The sequence below is a fragment of the Geotrypetes seraphini genome, chromosome 2 (assembly GCF_902459505.1).
Source record: "Geotrypetes seraphini chromosome 2, aGeoSer1.1, whole genome shotgun sequence".
NCBI classification, from domain to species: domain Eukaryota; kingdom Metazoa; phylum Chordata; class Amphibia; order Gymnophiona; family Dermophiidae; genus Geotrypetes; species Geotrypetes seraphini.
In genome coordinates, this window is record NC_047085.1 from 453,563,609 (window position 1) to 453,581,028 (window position 17,420).

At 45.6% G+C, this 17,420-nt stretch overlaps 1 protein-coding gene across 6 annotated transcripts in view; it reads left to right on the forward strand.

Moving 5' to 3' along the window:
* The window catches only part of CREM (cAMP responsive element modulator), a 225,475-nt gene that overhangs the window by 174,501 nt on the left and 33,554 nt on the right, over positions 1-17,420 (forward strand). For all 6 annotated transcript variants that reach the window (XM_033931521.1, XM_033931524.1, XM_033931522.1 and 3 more), the window contains one exon: positions 1,690-1,846. In XM_033931521.1, the coding sequence (XP_033787412.1) occupies positions 1,690-1,846 (157 nt within the window). The remainder of the gene's footprint in view (positions 1-1,689; positions 1,847-17,420) is intronic.

Here is a 17,420-nt window from a genome sequence, read left to right on the forward strand (position 1 = left end):
TTAACCTTCTTACAAAAGGTTAGCCTTATGTGTCTAAACTGCAGGTAGCAGTTTAAAGGTTAAGTGAATGGGGTGCCTCTGGGCGCAGGAAGATATAGTGAATTTTCTTGTGGAGACTCAAGCATTTCTATCCACTGTTGTGAGTATAGTGCCACAATAAGATCTTAATCTAATGATCAAAGCGCTAACTAGTCCTCACTTTGAGCCCTAGTGGCAAGCCTCTTTGAAGGGCCTTTCCTTAAAAACTGGTACTTTAGTACAAAGATGGAATCAGATTGAGCACTCCATAAATTGGGTGTGGTGTGGAGTTCTCTTGTATTGCCTGGAAGTGACAAAAACTTTGTTTTGTTTCAAGGGCCATGCAAAGGATGAGGTGGCCTCTAAGTCTTCCTTGGCATGCTGGATTAAAGCAACAATAGAGGTGGCCTATATTCTTAACTGTAGGTGGTATCATTAGGACTCCAAGCTTATTTGACTATGTCTCAAGCAACTTCTTAGTCAGAGCTCATGGCTCTTGAAGATGTTTGCAGGGTAGTGGCTTGGTCATTACTGCATTCCTTTGAGAGACAGTATAAGATTGATGTTTAGGCCAAGGGTGACATTGACCTTAGTAGAGAAGAATTGGGCGGAGTCTTGTCTTCTAACTACCCTGAGTGATAAAGTTTTTGTACATCCTATTGGTCTTGATTGATGTGCATTTATCCACAGTGAAGTTTTGTTCAACCCCTCAAACAGGGGGACTAGCTTTAATATTAGTGTCCCTGAGATTCAGGTTGCAGTACAGATTGGTTCGATGTGCAGGATCTGAAGGCAAGCAGCAAAATGTCATAGAGAAAAACTTAAAATTGTACTTTTCCCCCGATTTTAGATGTATTGTGCTGTGAATGAAAATTACTGAGGTCTGGTGAATTGTACTGAGATGTTTAATGAATGTTTATGATAGCGCTGGGATACTATCAAGTGTATGAAGAGTACAGCAAAATAGCAAAGTACTATGAACTTATTCAGTTTTCTTGATTACTTGTGAATGAGTTTCAATAATTGTTTCTTTTCAGTACAAAAACTGTGACAATAGAACACCTTTCTGGAGTGGGGAAGGGAAGGGAGTGGAGGCAAAAATATCAATCTCTGTCCTATGCTTGAGTACCTGATTGTAAAAACCGCTTAGATATCCTTGATAGGCGGTATATAAAATCCTAATAAACTTGAAACTTGAAACTTCCCTTTATACTTTAGTTGCAGATGCCATGTGGGACAAAAACTTGGTTCGGTAATAGTCCGCCCCATTCTACTGTCTGTGGAAAGTATTTTTTAAAAAACATTTCTGTACTAAATAGAGAAGTCAGTGAAATACAAAAACGTAATTAACATAAAAGAATTTTCTGAAACAAGGTACACTACTAGAAAATTTATTGGGCTAAATCTCTCTGTTAGAGTATGCTAAAACAAGAAATGGAGTGGCAACCGTATCCTTTATTTCTGGGTGTAATTGTATTAAGTAGGTGTTAACATTTACACAACAGTTATGTGCAAAAATTTCCATAACAGTACCATATATGCATGTAAGTACTATTCAGGCTTAAGTGCTCACATCTAAGTGTATACACACGTACATATCCATTACACTAGTAGTCTACAAAAGAAAGTAGGTGCCTACCTTGGCTTATGAAATATTGTTTTGTATTACAGCTGCCACTGGAGACATGCCAGCCTACCAGATCCGTACTCCAACTACAGCTTTGCCACAAGGCGTAGTAATGGCTGCATCACCGGGAACTTTGCACAGTCCTCAGCAGCTAGCAGAAGAAGCAACACGTAAACGGGAGCTCAGACTTATGAAAAATAGGTGAGAATTTAGCTGAGGCATGTATTCTAGCAAAAAGGTGCTGCTAATGTTCAGAGAATTTTTCACCATTTTCTTCAGTCTGGTAAAATTATCAAAATAGACAAACTATATTATTTAAAAATAGGGTATTAAAATAAATCTGCTCTTTTACCTAATTAAAATAAATCTGCTGCTTGATGTAATGTTTAGAGCCATAGAAACATGATGGCAGATTAAAGCCATCCACATTAAGTCAGTCTGCCCTTCCACATTAACCATTATTACATTACATTACCTTGCGGTTCAAGGCGGATTACAAAAGATTTATGAAAAAAAAAAGGGGGGGGGTTACAATGGAAGAACATCAGTCATTACTAAAGTTGTAACGAGTAAATCATTTGTCATTTAAAGAGTTGTAAAGGGTTGAACATATGTCAGTATCTGAATGGTAAAAAGTGGAGAGGAGTGGAAGAAATTAGGAGGGAAGGGAAACTAAGGAAGATCATTTATTGTTTTTCAGGTTGTATAGTGGAAGAACATTTGTCCTTTCTAGAGTTGTAGAGAGTAGGTCCTTTGTCATTCTAAGGGTTGTAAAGAGTGGATCATATCAGGATTGTTTCAGAAATTTCTTGAAGAGTATGGTTTTTAGTTCTTTTCTGAATATCTTGTAGTCTGGGATGGTTATCAGTAGGTTAGAGATCTCTTCCTCTCTCTAAGAGATCCTATGTGCCTATCCCATGCTTTCTTGAATTTAGACACAGTCTCTGTCTTCACCACCTCTTCCAGGAGACAGTTGTATTTCCTTAATTACTTCTGAGCCTATCACCTCTTAACTTCATCCTATGCCCTCTCATTCCAGAGCTTCCTTTCAAATGAAAGACACTTGACTAATGCACATTTATTCCAAGTAGGTATTTAAACGTCTCTATCATATCTCCCCTCTCCCGCCTTTCCTCTAAAGCAGTGGTCTCAAACTCAAACCCTTTGCAGGGCCACATTTTGGATTTGAAGATACTTGGAGAGCCTCAGGAAAAAATAGTTAATGTCTTATTAAAGAAATGACAATTTTGCATGAGGTAAAACTCTTTATAGTTTATAAATCTTTCCTTTTGGCTAAGTCTAAATAATAATAAAGAGATATATGATCAAGAAACTGTTTTATTTTACTTTTGTGATTATGATAAACATACCGAGGGCCTCAAAATAGTACCTTGCGGGCCGCATGTGGTCCCTGGGCAGCGAGTTTGAGACCACTGCTCTAAAGTATACATATTGAGATCTTTAAATCTACCCAAACGCCTTATGACAAAGACCATACAACATTTTAGTAGCCTTCCTCTGATCAACTCCATCCAGAATTGTACACAATATTCTAAATGAAGTCTCACCAGAATATTATACAGGAGCATCAATACCTCCTTTTATCCCAGGACAAGCAGGCAGCATATTCTTAACGCATGGGTGACGTCACCGACGGAGCCCCGGTACGGACACTTTTAACTAGAAAGTTCTAGTTGACCGCACCGCGCATGCGCGGGTGCCTTCCCGCTCGACGGAGGAGAGCGTGGTCCCCAGTTTCTTCGTTTCCGCGGAGCGAAGAAAACGCATGTGTTTTCAACGGCCATTGAAAAATCAATTCCTGCCTTCCCGCTCGCGTAATTTTTTGTTGTTTTTCTCTTTTTTCTCTTCGGGTTACTTTCCTTTTTATTTTCAAAAAAAAAAATTGTCGGATTTTCTTTATTTTTCAGGCCGGCCCCGGCGAGGCCTGTTGCCACCATACAGGCCTCCGACTTTGATTTTGCGGAGGCCGTGTTTCCCTTCATGCCCCCTCAACCGGGCTTTAAGAAGTGCCAGCGGTGTGCACGCCCGATCTCTCTTACCGACCCGCACAATTGGTGCCTGCAGTGCTTGGGTCCAGAGCATCGGGCGGACACCTGCACCCGCTGTGCTATGCTTAAAAAGCGCACCTTAAAAAATAGGCAGATCCAGCAAAATATTCTATTCGGTACCGGATCTGCCATGGAATCTGCCGCGACGTCGACAGCACCGCAAAAGTCGACACCGACTACTTCGACTCCACCGGATCCTTCTTCGGGGTCGCTGGCCCCAGGTAAGCCGGCTAAGAAGCCTTCCACTTCCCTTGAGCGCCCTCCTGCCACGGTTGCGACACCGGCAACCCTGGCACCGCATCGACCCCGCAAACGCTCCGCTCCGATATCGGTGAGTGCCTCGTCATCGGCCTCCTCATCGCCGGAGCGTAGAGCGGCACCTATGGTACCGAAGAAGAAAAAAGCGGTACTGGTGCCTCCCCTGGACGACCGCATCGCGGCCATACTCCAAACACAGTTACAGGAGCAGCTGCAACAACAGCTCCAACAACTGTTGCCGGCGTTGCTGGCACAGCACCTTCCGGTACGGGACCGGTCCGAGCCTTGCACCGTTCCATCGGTGTCGACCCCCTCGGTACCGCTCAACACTTCCATTCCAGTCCTCTCGGCTGAGCCACATCTTTCCCAACCTACGGTACAGACCCGCTCTGATGCCGATCCTCCTCGGTACCAGGTATGGCACCGGTCTTCCTCACCCGGTACCGCCTCGGTCCGCTCTGGCAAGTCTCTCTCCAAAACTCGCCATGCCGAGCCCTCCACACCGATGTCCCGCCGTGCGCATCCCGACATCAGGGACCCAGACTTATGGGAAGAATCCCCACACGGTACCGAGGAAGACGCTTCCTCCACGGACGAGGAACCTTCAGTGACTGATACCGTCTCAAAACCTGAACAGTCCTCGTTCACCAAATTCCTTAGGGAGATGTCTGCTGCTCTTTCCATTCCCTTAGAGTCCGACTCTAAAAAGTCACAGGCCTTTCTCGATGCCTTAGACTTTGAGCAACCTCCTAAGGAATTCCTCAAGTTACCCGTACATGACATCCTACGGGAAACTTTTTATAAGAACTGGGAGAACCCCCTCACTGTCCCGGGGGCCCCTCGCAAATTGGATAGCTTGTATCGGGTCATTCCCATCCCAGGGTTTGACAAGCCTCAATTGCCCCATGAATCTCTCCTGGTGGAGTCCACCTTAAAGAAAACTCAGGGCTCCAGTGTCTATGCCTCCACCCCTCCTGGCAGAGAGGGAAAAACTATGGATAAGTTTGGCAAGCGCCTTTTCCAGAATGCAATGCTGGCCAACAGGGCAAATAATTACACCTTTCACTTCTCCTTCTACATGAAGCATCTGGTGCAACAACTCTCCGCCTTACAAAAATATGTCCCTGAACGTAAGGTACCTCTTTTTCAACAACAAATTTCCAGTCTGCTCCAACTCCGGAAATTCATGGTGCGCTCCATTTATGACTCATTTGAGCTGACCTCTCGAGCGTCTGCCATGCGGCGTCTGGCCTGGTTGAGAGTTTCTGACCTCGACATTAACCACCAAGACCGCCTGGCTAATGCACCTTGTCTTGGTGATGAACTCTTCGGGGAGTCCCTGGACTCAACAACCCAAAAACTCTCGGCTCACGAGACCAGGTGGGACACCCTGGTGAAGCCTAAAAAGAAGACCCCGCCTGCTCGCCCCTACAGACAGCAGTCTTCCTACCAACGCAGGTTCTCGGCCAGACCTACCAACGCAGGTTCTCGGCCAGACCTCTCATCCCGCCTCAACAGCAGCCTCGCCGACCTCGTCAACACCATCAAACTCAGGCTCGCTCACAGTCTTACCAACCTGCCAAGCCTCTTCCTCCGTCAAAACCTTCTCAGCCCTTTTGACTTTTTCCTCCAGGGCATAGCCAGTCTCCCACCATCATTGCCTCTTCCTCAGCCTATCGGAGGTCGCCTCCAAATCTTCCTCAGCCGTTGGGAGGTCATCACATCAGACCAATGGGTCCTCAACATCATTCGCCACGGCTACTCTCTCAACTTCCAGACTCTTCCACCAGACAATCCTCCCGTAGAGTCTGCTTCTCACTCCTCCCAAACCCCCCTCCTCCTGAGGGAGGTCCAATCCCTCCTTCTTCTCAATGCCATCGAAGAGGTGCCTCCGGACCAAAGGGGTCAGGGATTCTACTCCCGCTACTTCCTGGTTCCCAAGAAGACAGGAGACCTCCGTCCCATCCTCGATCTCAGGGACCTCAACAAGTGTCTGGTCAAGGAGAAGTTCAGAATGCTCTCCCTTGCCATGCTTTACCCTCTTCTCTCTCAACACGACTGGCTATGTTCCCTGGACCTCAAAGAGGCCTACACTCACATCCCAATCAATCCGACTTCACGTCGCTACCTACGGTTTCAGATACAGCACCGTCACTATCAGTACAAAGTGCTACCCTTTGGCCTCGCATCATCACCCAGGGTGTTCACCAAGTGCCTTATTGTGGTGGCGGCCTTCCTCAGGTCTCACGACCTCCAGGTGTTCCCCTACTTGGACGATTGGTTGGTGAAAGCGCCTACATCTCCGCTTGTGCTACAAGCCACTCATCACACCATCTCGCTCCTCCATCTACTGGGGTTCGAGATCAACTACCCCAAGTCGCACCTACTTCCCACACAGCGACTTCAATTCATTTTAGCAGTTCTGGACACCACTCTGATGAGGGCGTTTCTTCCCGCCGACCGACAACGGACCCTGCTCCATCTCTGTCGTCAGGTGCTCCTTCATCACTCTGTCCCAGCTCGGCAGATGATGGTCCTCCTGGGCCACATGGCCTCGATGGTCCATGTGCTTCTTCTGGCGCGACTCCACCTCAGGACACCTCAATGGACTCTTGCCAACCAATGGTCACAGACCACGGATCTTCTTTCTCATCCCATCTCTGTGACATCGTCTCTTCAGCAATCTCTTCACTGGTGGTTGAACTCCTCAAATCTTTCCAGGGGTCTACTCTTTCATCTACCCCCTCACTCCATGATCATAACCACGGATGCCTCCCCCTATGCGTGGGGAGCTCACCTGGGAGATCTACGCACCCAGGGACTCTGGACCCCTCAGGAGCGTCAACATCACATCAATTTCCTGGAACTCTGAGCCATGTTCTATGCTCTCAAGGCCTTCCAGCACCTTCTCTACCCTCAGGTTCTTCTCCTGTGCACGGACAATCAAGTTGCCATGTACTACATAAACAAGCAAAGCGGCACCGGATCCCCCCTCCTCTGTCAGGAGGCCCTCCGAATATGGACCTGGGCCACGACCCACAGTCTCTTCCTCAAGGCTGTATACATCCAGGGCGAACAGAACTCCCTGGCCGACAATCTCAGCCGCATCCTTCAACCCCACGAGTGGACTCTGGACCCTCCAACACTCCTCTCCATCTTTGCTCGCTGGGGCATTCCACATGTGGACCTCTTTGCAGCTCCTCACAACCATCAGCTGCCCCAATTCTGTTCCAGACTCTTCTCTCCTCATCGTCTGACCCCAGACGCATTCCTGCTCGACTGGACGGATCGGTTCCTCTATGCCTTTCCTCCTCTACCTCTGATGTTGCGGACGTTATCCAAACTCCGCAGGGACAGGGACCATGATTCTCATCGCCCCTCGGTGGCCTCACCAACACTGGTTCTCCCTCCTGCTTCAGCTCAGCTCCAGGGAGCCCATTCCTCTTCCTGTGTTTCCTACTCTACTTACGCAGCAGCATCAGTCTCTACTACATCCCAATCTGTCTTCGCTCCACCTGACAGCTTGGTTTCTCTCGGGCTAACCTCTTCAGAGAATCTATCTCAGCCCGTCAGTTGCATTTTGGATGCATCTAGGAAACCGGCCACCCTCCAATGTTACCATCAGAAGTGGACCAGGTTCTCCTCTTGGTGTCTACTGCGTCATCACGATCCCACCTCATTGGCGGTGGAAACTGTATTGGACTATTTGCTCTCTCTCTCCGACGCTGGCCTCAAGTCTACCTCAATCAGAGTCTACCTCAGTGCCATCACTGCATTTCATGAGCCTATCCTCGGAAAACCGCTTACGGCTCATCCTTTGGTTTCCCGGTTCATGAGAGGCCTCTTCAATGTCAAACCACCTCTGAAGCCTCCTCCTGTCGTCTGGGACCTGAATGTGGTTTTATCAGCTCTCATGAAACCTCCTTTTGAGCCTCTTGCCACAACTTCGCTCAAACTTCTAACATGGAAGGTGCTTTTCCTCATTGCCATCACCTCTGCCAGGAGGGTTAGTGAGATGCATGCACTGGTTGCCGACCCTCCTTTCACTGTTTTTCACCATGACAAGGTGGTTCTGCATACCCATCCTAAATTCCTTCCCAAGGTGGTCACGGACTTCCCCCTCAACCAGTCCATTGTGTTGCCTGTCTTTTTCCCTAAGCCCCATTCTCATCCTGGGGAACAGGCGTTGCACACGCTGGACTGTAAGCGTGCCCTTGCATACTACCTTGACCGTACCAGGGCTCAACGCTCCTCACCTCAGCTCTTTCTGTCCTTCGACCCTAACCGTCTAGGTCGCCCTGTCTCTAAACGAACGCTTTCCAACTGGCTTGCTGCCTGCATTGCGTTCTGTTATGCTCGGGCCGGTCTCTCACTGGAAGGTGCTGTCACGGCCCACAGGGTCAGAGCTATGGCCGCTTCTGTGGCTTTCCTCCGTTCCACGCCCATCGAGGAAATCTGCAAGGCTGCCACTTGGTCCTCAGTTCACACATTCACTACTCACTACTGTCTGGATGCCTTCTCCAGACGGGATGGACACTTCGGCCAATCTGTGTTACAAAATTTATTTTTCTAATGGCCAACCATCCCTCCTCCCTCTCTGTTAGCTTGGAGGTCATCCATGCGTTAAGAATATGCTGCCTGCTTGTCCCGGGATAAAGCACAGTTACTTACCGTAACAGGTGTTATCCAGGGACAGCAGGCAGATATTCTTAGGACCCGCCCTCCTCCCCGGGTTGGCTTCTTAGCTGGCTTATCTTAACTGGGGACCACGCTCTCCTCCGTTGAGCGGGAAGGCACCCGCGCATGCGCGGTGCGGTCAACTAGAACTTTCTAGTTAAAAGTGTCCGTACCGGGGCTCCGTCGGTGACGTCACCCATGCGTTAAGAATATCTGCCTGCTGTCCCTGGATAACACCTGTTACGGTAAGTAACTGTGCTTTTCCTACTAGCCATATCTCTTCCTATGCATCCTAGCATCCTTCTAGCTTTTGCTGTCACCTTTACAGCCTGTTTGGCCACCTTAAAATCATTACATGCAGTCACACCCAAGTCCCACTCTTCTGTCATGTCCATAAATTATTCATCCCCTAAACTGTACCATTCCTTCATGTTTTTGCAGCCCAAATGCATGACCTTGCATTTCTTAGCATTAAATTTTAGCTGTCAAATTTCAGACCATTCTTTAAGCTTCGCTTGGTCTTTCTTCATGTTATTCACACCATCTGGGGTGTCTACTCTATTGCAGATTTTGGTATCCGCAAAGAGGCAAATCTTACCTGACAGCCTTTCAGCAATATCATTTCTAAAAATGTTAAAAAGAACAAGCCCAAGAACAGAACCTTGAGGCACACCACTGGGTACATCCCTTTCCTCAGAGTGATCTCTATTGACCACTACCCTCTGTTGCCTTCCACTCAACCAGTTCCTAACCCAGCCTGGCACTTTGGGACTCATCCCGAGGGCACTCAGTTTATTTATTAGACGTCTGTGTGCAACACTGTCAAAGGCTTTGCTAAAATGTAAATAGACCACATCTAACATACTCCTTCTATCCAATTCTCTGGTTAACCAGTCAAAGAAATTGATCAAATTTGGCTGACAAGACTTACCTCTAGTGAATCTATGGTGCCTCCGGTCCTGTAAACCACTAGATGCCAGAAACTTCACCATTCTCTGTTTTAAAAGCGTTTCCATTAATTTGCTTACCACAGAAGTCATAGTTCCTACTTCTTCCTTCTATTTTTTTGGAGAGGGACTACACCTGCCCTTTTCCAGTCCTTTGGTACCTATAGTTTCTCAAATATAGCTACCAGTCACTTTTTGGGGGGACCTTAGCTCTTCCCACCACTGGAACCTTATTTTTGAGCCTAAGGAAGTCCCTGATTGGCTCAAGTGTGGGCAGCGTCGGGCAGAGCGGCTGGTGATAGGAGGGAGTGGGCATCCCTACTGCCATTTTTTGGGGATTGGGGGGAGAGGGCGCTGTTGGGAAGATTTTTCTAAAAAAAAATTTTTATTGGACAGATATTTTGCGCAAATGACAGTGACAGGATTGCTTTCGAGAGCACACTTTGCAAGGGGTATAGCTTCTTCCTGGGTGAAGTCCTGGGCCATGTTGCCCGAGGATATTTGTAGGGCGGCTACATAGTCCACCCTTCATACTTCTACATGAACTTCTATAGAGTGGATGTGGCAGCATGAAAGGACTCCACTTTTGGGTTCTTGGTGCCCATAGCAGGCTCAACTGCCCTACCCTAGATTCAGGGGTCTGCTTTGGTATGTCCCATTGGTTTTAGACTCATATCCCTTTTGTACTAGAAGGGAAGATGAGGTTCTTATCTCAGTAATCTTTCTAGTAGAAAGGCATATAAGTCTTGAAGAATCGCCCTGTCAGATTTCAATTAGTCTGCTTGCAGACTCAGACATATATGTATTTCCAGATGTAGGAGTCTGTTGTCAGACAAATTCAAAGAATACTGATTTATCTCTCTGTTTCAATGATAAAAGCGAGAGACTGGAGAGTTATATAAGTGTTAGTTCTAGTTGCACTAGGTAGGTGGCCTGTTCATTTCTACCTTGCTTTCAGTTATGATTACGTTGGCATTGACTTGTTGCAGATCAGAGCAGAAATGAACATAAGAATAGCCTTACTGGGTCAGACCAATGGTCCATCAAGCCCAGTAGCCTGTTCTCATGGTGGCCAATCTAGTCACTAGTACCTGACCAAAACCCAAAGAATAGCAACATCCCATGCTACCAATCCAGAGCACGTGGCGGCTTCCCCCATGTCTTAATAACAGCCTATGGACTTTAACTCTAGGAATTTCTCCAAACATTTCTTAAAACCAGCTATGCAATCCGCTTTTACCACAACCTCTGGCAATGCGTTCCAGAGCTTAACTATTCTCTAAGTGAAAAAATATTTCCTCCTATTGGTTTTAAAAGTATTTCCCTGCAGTTTCATCAAGTGTCCCCTAGTCTTTGTAATTTTTGATGGCGTGAAAAATCGATCTACTTGTACCCGTTCTTCTCCACTCAGGATTTTGTAGACTTCAATCATATCTCCCCTCAGCCTTCTCTTTTCCAAGCTGAGAGCCCTAACCTTTTTAGTCTTTCTTCATACGAGAGGAGTTCTATTCCCTTTATCATCTTGGTCGCTCTACTTTGAACCTTTTCTAGTGCCGCTAAATCTTTCTTGAGAAAAAGAGATCAGAATCGAACGCAATACTCCAGATGAGGTCGCACCATGGAGCGATACAGAGGCATTATAATGTCTTTAGTCTTGTTAACCATCACTTTTTAAAATAATTCCTAGCATCTTGTTTGTTTTATGGCCTCTACCGCACATTAGGCAGAAGGTTTCATTGTATTGTCTACAATGACATCTAGATCCCTTTCTTGGGCACTAACCCCCAAGGTGTGGACCCTAGCATCCGGTAACTGTGATATGGGTTATTCTTCCCAATATGCATCACTTTTAATTTGTCCACATTAAATTTCATCTACCACTTGGATAGCAGTCTAACAATTTCCATCTCTCTACCTTCTTTCCAGCAACCCTCCTTCCACAGGTACAGCAACTCTCCCTCTTCCTTCCAGTAGCTCCCCTTCTACAGGTGCAGCATCTCTCCCCCTTCCCCCCAGTTCCCCCTCCTGCAGGTCCTGTAGTTCTCATCCTTCCCTTCAGTTTCAGCCCTCCCCTCCATATGTCAAACACCTTTCTCTCCCTCACCTTCAGCCCCAGCCCCCTCCTGTGCCCTTACTTTCTGCCCTTCTGCTTTGCCTTGCATTCCCTCCCTCTCTTCATTTCTTCTCCATTGTCCACATTTGTGAAGAAGACTTAAGTTCGTACTCCATATTTTCACATCCCATTTCTGTCTGGAGACCATTTCTAGTCGGGATAATTGGTTTGGCCAAAGCACTTAAACCCCCCCCCCCAAAAAAAAAACCCCACAATTCTCTATTTTGTCGAGTATTGTAATGGACTGGCCATACAGACATCCCAACAGAACAGTGGGGCACCTTAGAAGGCACTGCTGTGAACTTCAAATAAAGGGTGCCAGATGTACATCTCACCATAACCCCCTTTTAATGTATGGTGATCCCTCCAAAACTCCGCCATACCTGCTATACCCACCTTTCTATCACCCCAATAGCCCTTATTGGGGTGGCAGTATAGTAGGGTTTTGGTGGGCTCATACTTTCTACCATAAATATAGTGATTAGAGTGGCTTATGGGCCTGGGTTCTCCTCTCACTAGCCACTAGCCAACCCACTAGCTCACTAGCCAACCCACCAGGCTACTTAAGACACCTGTGTGATGCTCTACTAGGATTTTCCATACCAAGTACTGCTGCTCTAGAGACAGGTATGTACTGTTTCATTCAGATCTTTGTGGAGTGGGAGGGGGGTTAGTGATTACTGGGGGAGTGTGGAGATCATTATTTAAATCCCTCCAGTGGTCATCTGGTCAGTTTGTATTTCTTTTGGCACTTAGATGTTTTAAAAACAGGTTTAGCTTCAGACGTTCAAGTTCTGTCATGGACATCTTGGAAAAGGTTGAATTATCGCCACAAGATGTCCAAGTCTAAACGTGCCCAAATCCTATCAATAACATGCATCACTTGAATTTTGGATGCACAGCAGCTAGGAAGCCTAGCAAGATGTCCAGAGTGTCAGTTTCGAAAATCAGCACTTAAATGTTTTGGCAGTTTAAGATGTCCAAGTGCTGGTTTATGACTTTTTTGAAAATAATCCCTATAGTGTAATACAATTAATTATCCTTGTCAAAAAGGTAAGTTTTCAACATTTTACGAAAGCAATTGTAAGAGTCAGGCTGCCTTTATTCTTAAGGCAAGTTATTCCAGATTTTAGGACCTTGATATGCAGAAGAAAACTCAAATAGGCATTTACGTTATAACATGTGAAACAGACAGAAAATGCAACTTGTAATGTTGCAAAACTCCTAGCAAGTGTAAATGATTGAGACATTTAGCCCAGCAATTAAACCAGATAAATTAAGGCTATAAATTGCCTTATAAATCATACATGCCATCTTATTTGTACTCTCCGCTTCACTATTAACCAGTTCCCTCAACAAAGGGGCAGATGTCTCAAACCTGCCAGACTGAAAAATTAGTGTCTGTATTTTGCAATAACTGCAATTTCCTATACATCTCTGTTAGACCACCGTAGAGGGAATTACAGTAATCAAGATAGGGAAGCAGAATGGCTTGCACAACATTTCTGAAACTATTAGTTGTTAGTACTTAATGTATCCTCCACAGTTGTCTCAAGTAAAAAAATAATTTTTTAACTAATACATTAATCTGCGGTTCAAAGGTAAGCTTGGAGTCTATTATAACTACAAGAACCTTATCAGTATCATATATTTTAAGTGATTTCACAGGAAATAAGTACTGTTTCTTTCTTTGGCAGTAAATTATATGTCCCGAACCACAATATAACCGGGCGACATACAAGTCCTAATCCCATATATTTGTCTTTGATCTGTTCAATTTCAAGAAATTGCTTTTAACCCAAATACTCAATTTTTCAATTATTTCTTTCAAACATTCTACAATGCCTTCAAAAGTATCCCTGCCAGGGCATAACAAAAAGTAAAATATATCAAGGACATCAAGATGTTTAAATTTGTCATAAGCACATAAGCAGGGGTCCATCGTGTCCAGCAGTCCGCACCCGTGGCGGCCCCCCAGGTCTGTGACCTGTCATTGGACCTTACCTAAGTCTTTCATCCCCTATTCATTTAATACTTGTACCTCTACCTATACCCTTCAATCCCCTTATCCTTCAGGAAGTCATCCAATCCCTTTTTGAAGCCCAATATTGTACTCTGCCCTATCACCTCCTCTTGTCACCTAAGGATCTCACCTACACATTGAACAAAGAAGGGGACAGTGGTGAACTTACTTGTCCCTAAATATTCTTACTGATTTGCTGCCTTCCATAGTCATCAGGAGAACATACCTCCCTCCTGACAGTCATCATAACAGTGTTTTGGAAAATGGTACAAAGTAGCTATCAGAAATAGGATACGCTGATCTTAAATTTTCATATATGCCTGGGAGGAGGTTGGTGGAATGAATGGATAGGGATGATCAGTGAAGGCTTTGAGAGTGCAAGGGGTGCAAAAGGTTCAGAAGGAATTTGGAAGATCAATGAGTATATTGAAGATGAGATACCATATCTTACAAGTTCCTATACCCCACAAAATACCTTGATAAAGACATAGTGGCAAGTCATTCCCTATTTTAGGTCCTTGATACTCTTAGATGGATTCAAATCATTTTTGAGGGTGAACCTGTTGGGGGTATGGAGAAGTCAGTTTGAAGCATTGTGTAGCTCTTGAGTTATAGAAAGAGCTTGATACCCTTGTGTCAGTTATTAGTCCTTTAGAATTCTCTCCATATATCACCTTAAAGGTCATGCAGGCAATCTTGAACTGTATTCTTTTTATTGGTAGCCAATGTAACTCCTTTAGTAGCGGACTAGCCCTCTCTTATTGATAGTCTAAAGATTAGCCCAGTGGTGGTGTTTTGGAGCAGCTGCCGTATCCTGTATGTTCTCTGTGATACCAGAATACAGTGAATTGCAGTACACTACTCCCTCCGTGTTTGCGGTTTCAGTATTCATGTTTTCGATTATTCACGGTTTTTAGCTTGCTGGCTCCTCCTCCCAAATTACATCAGTTTGCATAGAGAAATCACTGATTCCATGCGTTTACAGAGAAAATCGCTGATTCCCAGTACTTTCTTCACCGTGTTTTGCCTCTCCTTCAGGAACAGACCAGGTCTCCCACCGTGTTATTCGTGAATAACATATGAAAAAGTTATTTGCGGTTTTTCTGTATCTGCGGTTCTGTTAATCCCCTGTCACAGTGAATATGGAGTGTGACCAGTCAGACTCTGTGCCTGACGTGCTCCCAGCTAGAAACCCCAGGAGAAGCAGAGACAGGGCTAGGAAAGCTGTTCCCAAGCCCCGCAGAGCCCAGCAGCCTAGGTTCCCTATTTACACTAGGGAGGATCTGGACTGAAGATGAGTTTCTTTCTGACCATTCAGAATTTGAGGACATGGAGACTGAGCCCAGCTCTGCTAGATTTGTCCCCAAACCTGTGAGTATTAGGTTTAGGCAAAATTCTCTTATGAGAAAACCCAGAAATTGTCACAACATCCACAGGGGGAGCCAAAAGAGAGCTTCAGAACAGCCCCTGCTCTCCCTCTGAAAAACCAGCTGCTTTCCCTTCAGAATTAGAGAGGCCAAGGAAGGGAAAAGGTCCTCTCTCCGGTGTTCAGCAGCCAGCCAGTCCAGAGCAACTGAACAGCTTAGAACCCATGGAAGTGGATAATGGAGCTCCTTGCTAGGAAGCTGAGGTCATGCCTCAGGAGGAAGAAATGGACATTATTGAACAGGTATTTCCAGACCCTGAAGCTATGGAAATAGGAGTTGCCTGTAAGGCCCACAGCTCTAAAACTGTGTTTTTTTTCTCGTGAAAGTTTCTAAAGCATGCCCCTGCTTTGAACAGTTTTGTTGGTGAATGCTGTTTTGGATTTTTGTATGGACAATTACCAGAGCTTGTTGAATTGCCAGTGACTAAGTTGAAAGAGGGTTTTTTTTTTCCTTTTTCCTACATGGGCTCACAGCACTACTGAGGCCCAATGCAAGGCCCCAGGTGGGGGCAGGACTCTGTGGCTGGAAGGTTATAAAGGACTGTTGCTTTCACAGTGTGTTCCACTGAAGAAATGTTTTATTTTTTCTTTTGCTTTAACTGCATTGCTTTTGGGTTTGAATGCAGTAGCATACAGGGACTGAGAGCTGTTTCAATGGGGAGAAGTTTGTCAAGATCTCGGGTGGGAATATTTGAATGTTTGAATATTATTGAAGACAAACTTGGCAGTTCTCCCGCCCCAGCTCAGGAGCAGAGCTGAGGGCCTCCTGAACATTTACTTTTTTGCTTTGGTGTTTTGTGGAAGCAAAGCAGTAAAAGTTATTACACTGTGCTCAGTGAAATTAGCTCTCTTTTGAGCAAGGCCCAGTCCTAGGGTCGGAATAAGGCCTAGGCTCAGGTGAGGCCTAGCTGCAGGAAGCTGTGCCAAACTTGCTAAGGCACAGGGACTTTGTATATCCTGTTTTGCTGACCAGGATTTTTGCTTTGAGTTTTTCCTTTTTGTTTTTTGTTTGCCATTCTGATTTTGTTTTGTGGAATAAAGAACCCTGGATAGAATTTTGACTAATTACCTGGTTTTCCTTGTGACTGTTTTATTTGATATTTTGCCTGTGGGGACTGTCTCCTTTTTGAGCAGCACGCCAGCGCAGTTTTTCTGTGGTCCACTCGGGGCGCTATCAGCCTAGTCCAGGGCCCGGTGGCCACAGGAGGGAGAAGTGTATTCCAAATATGGGAGCAAAATAGCCTGCAATTCTATTGTAGTAATATTGTATACTTAGCTGTAATAGTAAACCTAATATTAGATGTGAATATATGTAGGATGATTTGGAATAAATATATGCATATAAGTAGGATGATCAATGTGTTGGTAACATAAGTAGGATGATTGATAATCCCAGGACAAGCAGGAAGCATATTCTCACACATGGGTGACATCACTGACGTAGCCCCGGTACGGACACTTTAAAAGTGTATTGTAACTTTAAGAGTTTAGAAAGTTTGTGTTTAGCTCATACCTCGCATGTGCGAGTGCCTTCCCACCTGACGTAGGCATTCGGTCCCTCAGTTTCTTAGTTTCTGCGGAGCTAAGAAAACGCGTTTCAACGACCATTGAAATTTTTCAAGCCTTCCCGCTCTCGCGTTTTTGACTTTTCATAGTTTTTTCTTTAGTTACTACTTGTTATTTTCTAAAAAAAAAGAAAAGAAACTATCTCTATTCTTTTTTCTCCCTTTTGGGTCTTGGTCCGGCAGGGCCTGTTTGTCCACCTTGGCCAACGGTTTCAATTTGGCTGAGGCAGTGTTCCCATCCATGTCACACCCCCTGATGCTCGACCCATCTCAGTAACTGACCCACATCACTGGTGTCTCCAGTGTTTAGGCCCAGAGCACCGTCCCGAAATCTGCACGCGCTGTTCCTCACTTCAGAAGAGAACTTTAAAAAACTGCCTTCTTCAACAGCAACATCTGTTCGGTATCGCTATGGAGGGCCGGCGCCAACCAAGATGACACCGTGCATATCAACACCGGCAGAGACTTCGGATCTGCCTCTGGTGTTGCACCATATCGTGAGTAAGCCGGTTAAGAAGCCTTCCCCTACTCCATCTGGGACTCGGGTCAAAATGGCATTGAGCAAAGTCATGCCGACCTCGAAGAAGTCCCATAAGCACCCGGTCCCAATCTCAGTGAGTGCCTCAACAGCATCCTCATCGCCGGACTGAAGCGCCACACCAGTGGTACCAGCAAAGAAGCCAACGGTACCGGTGCT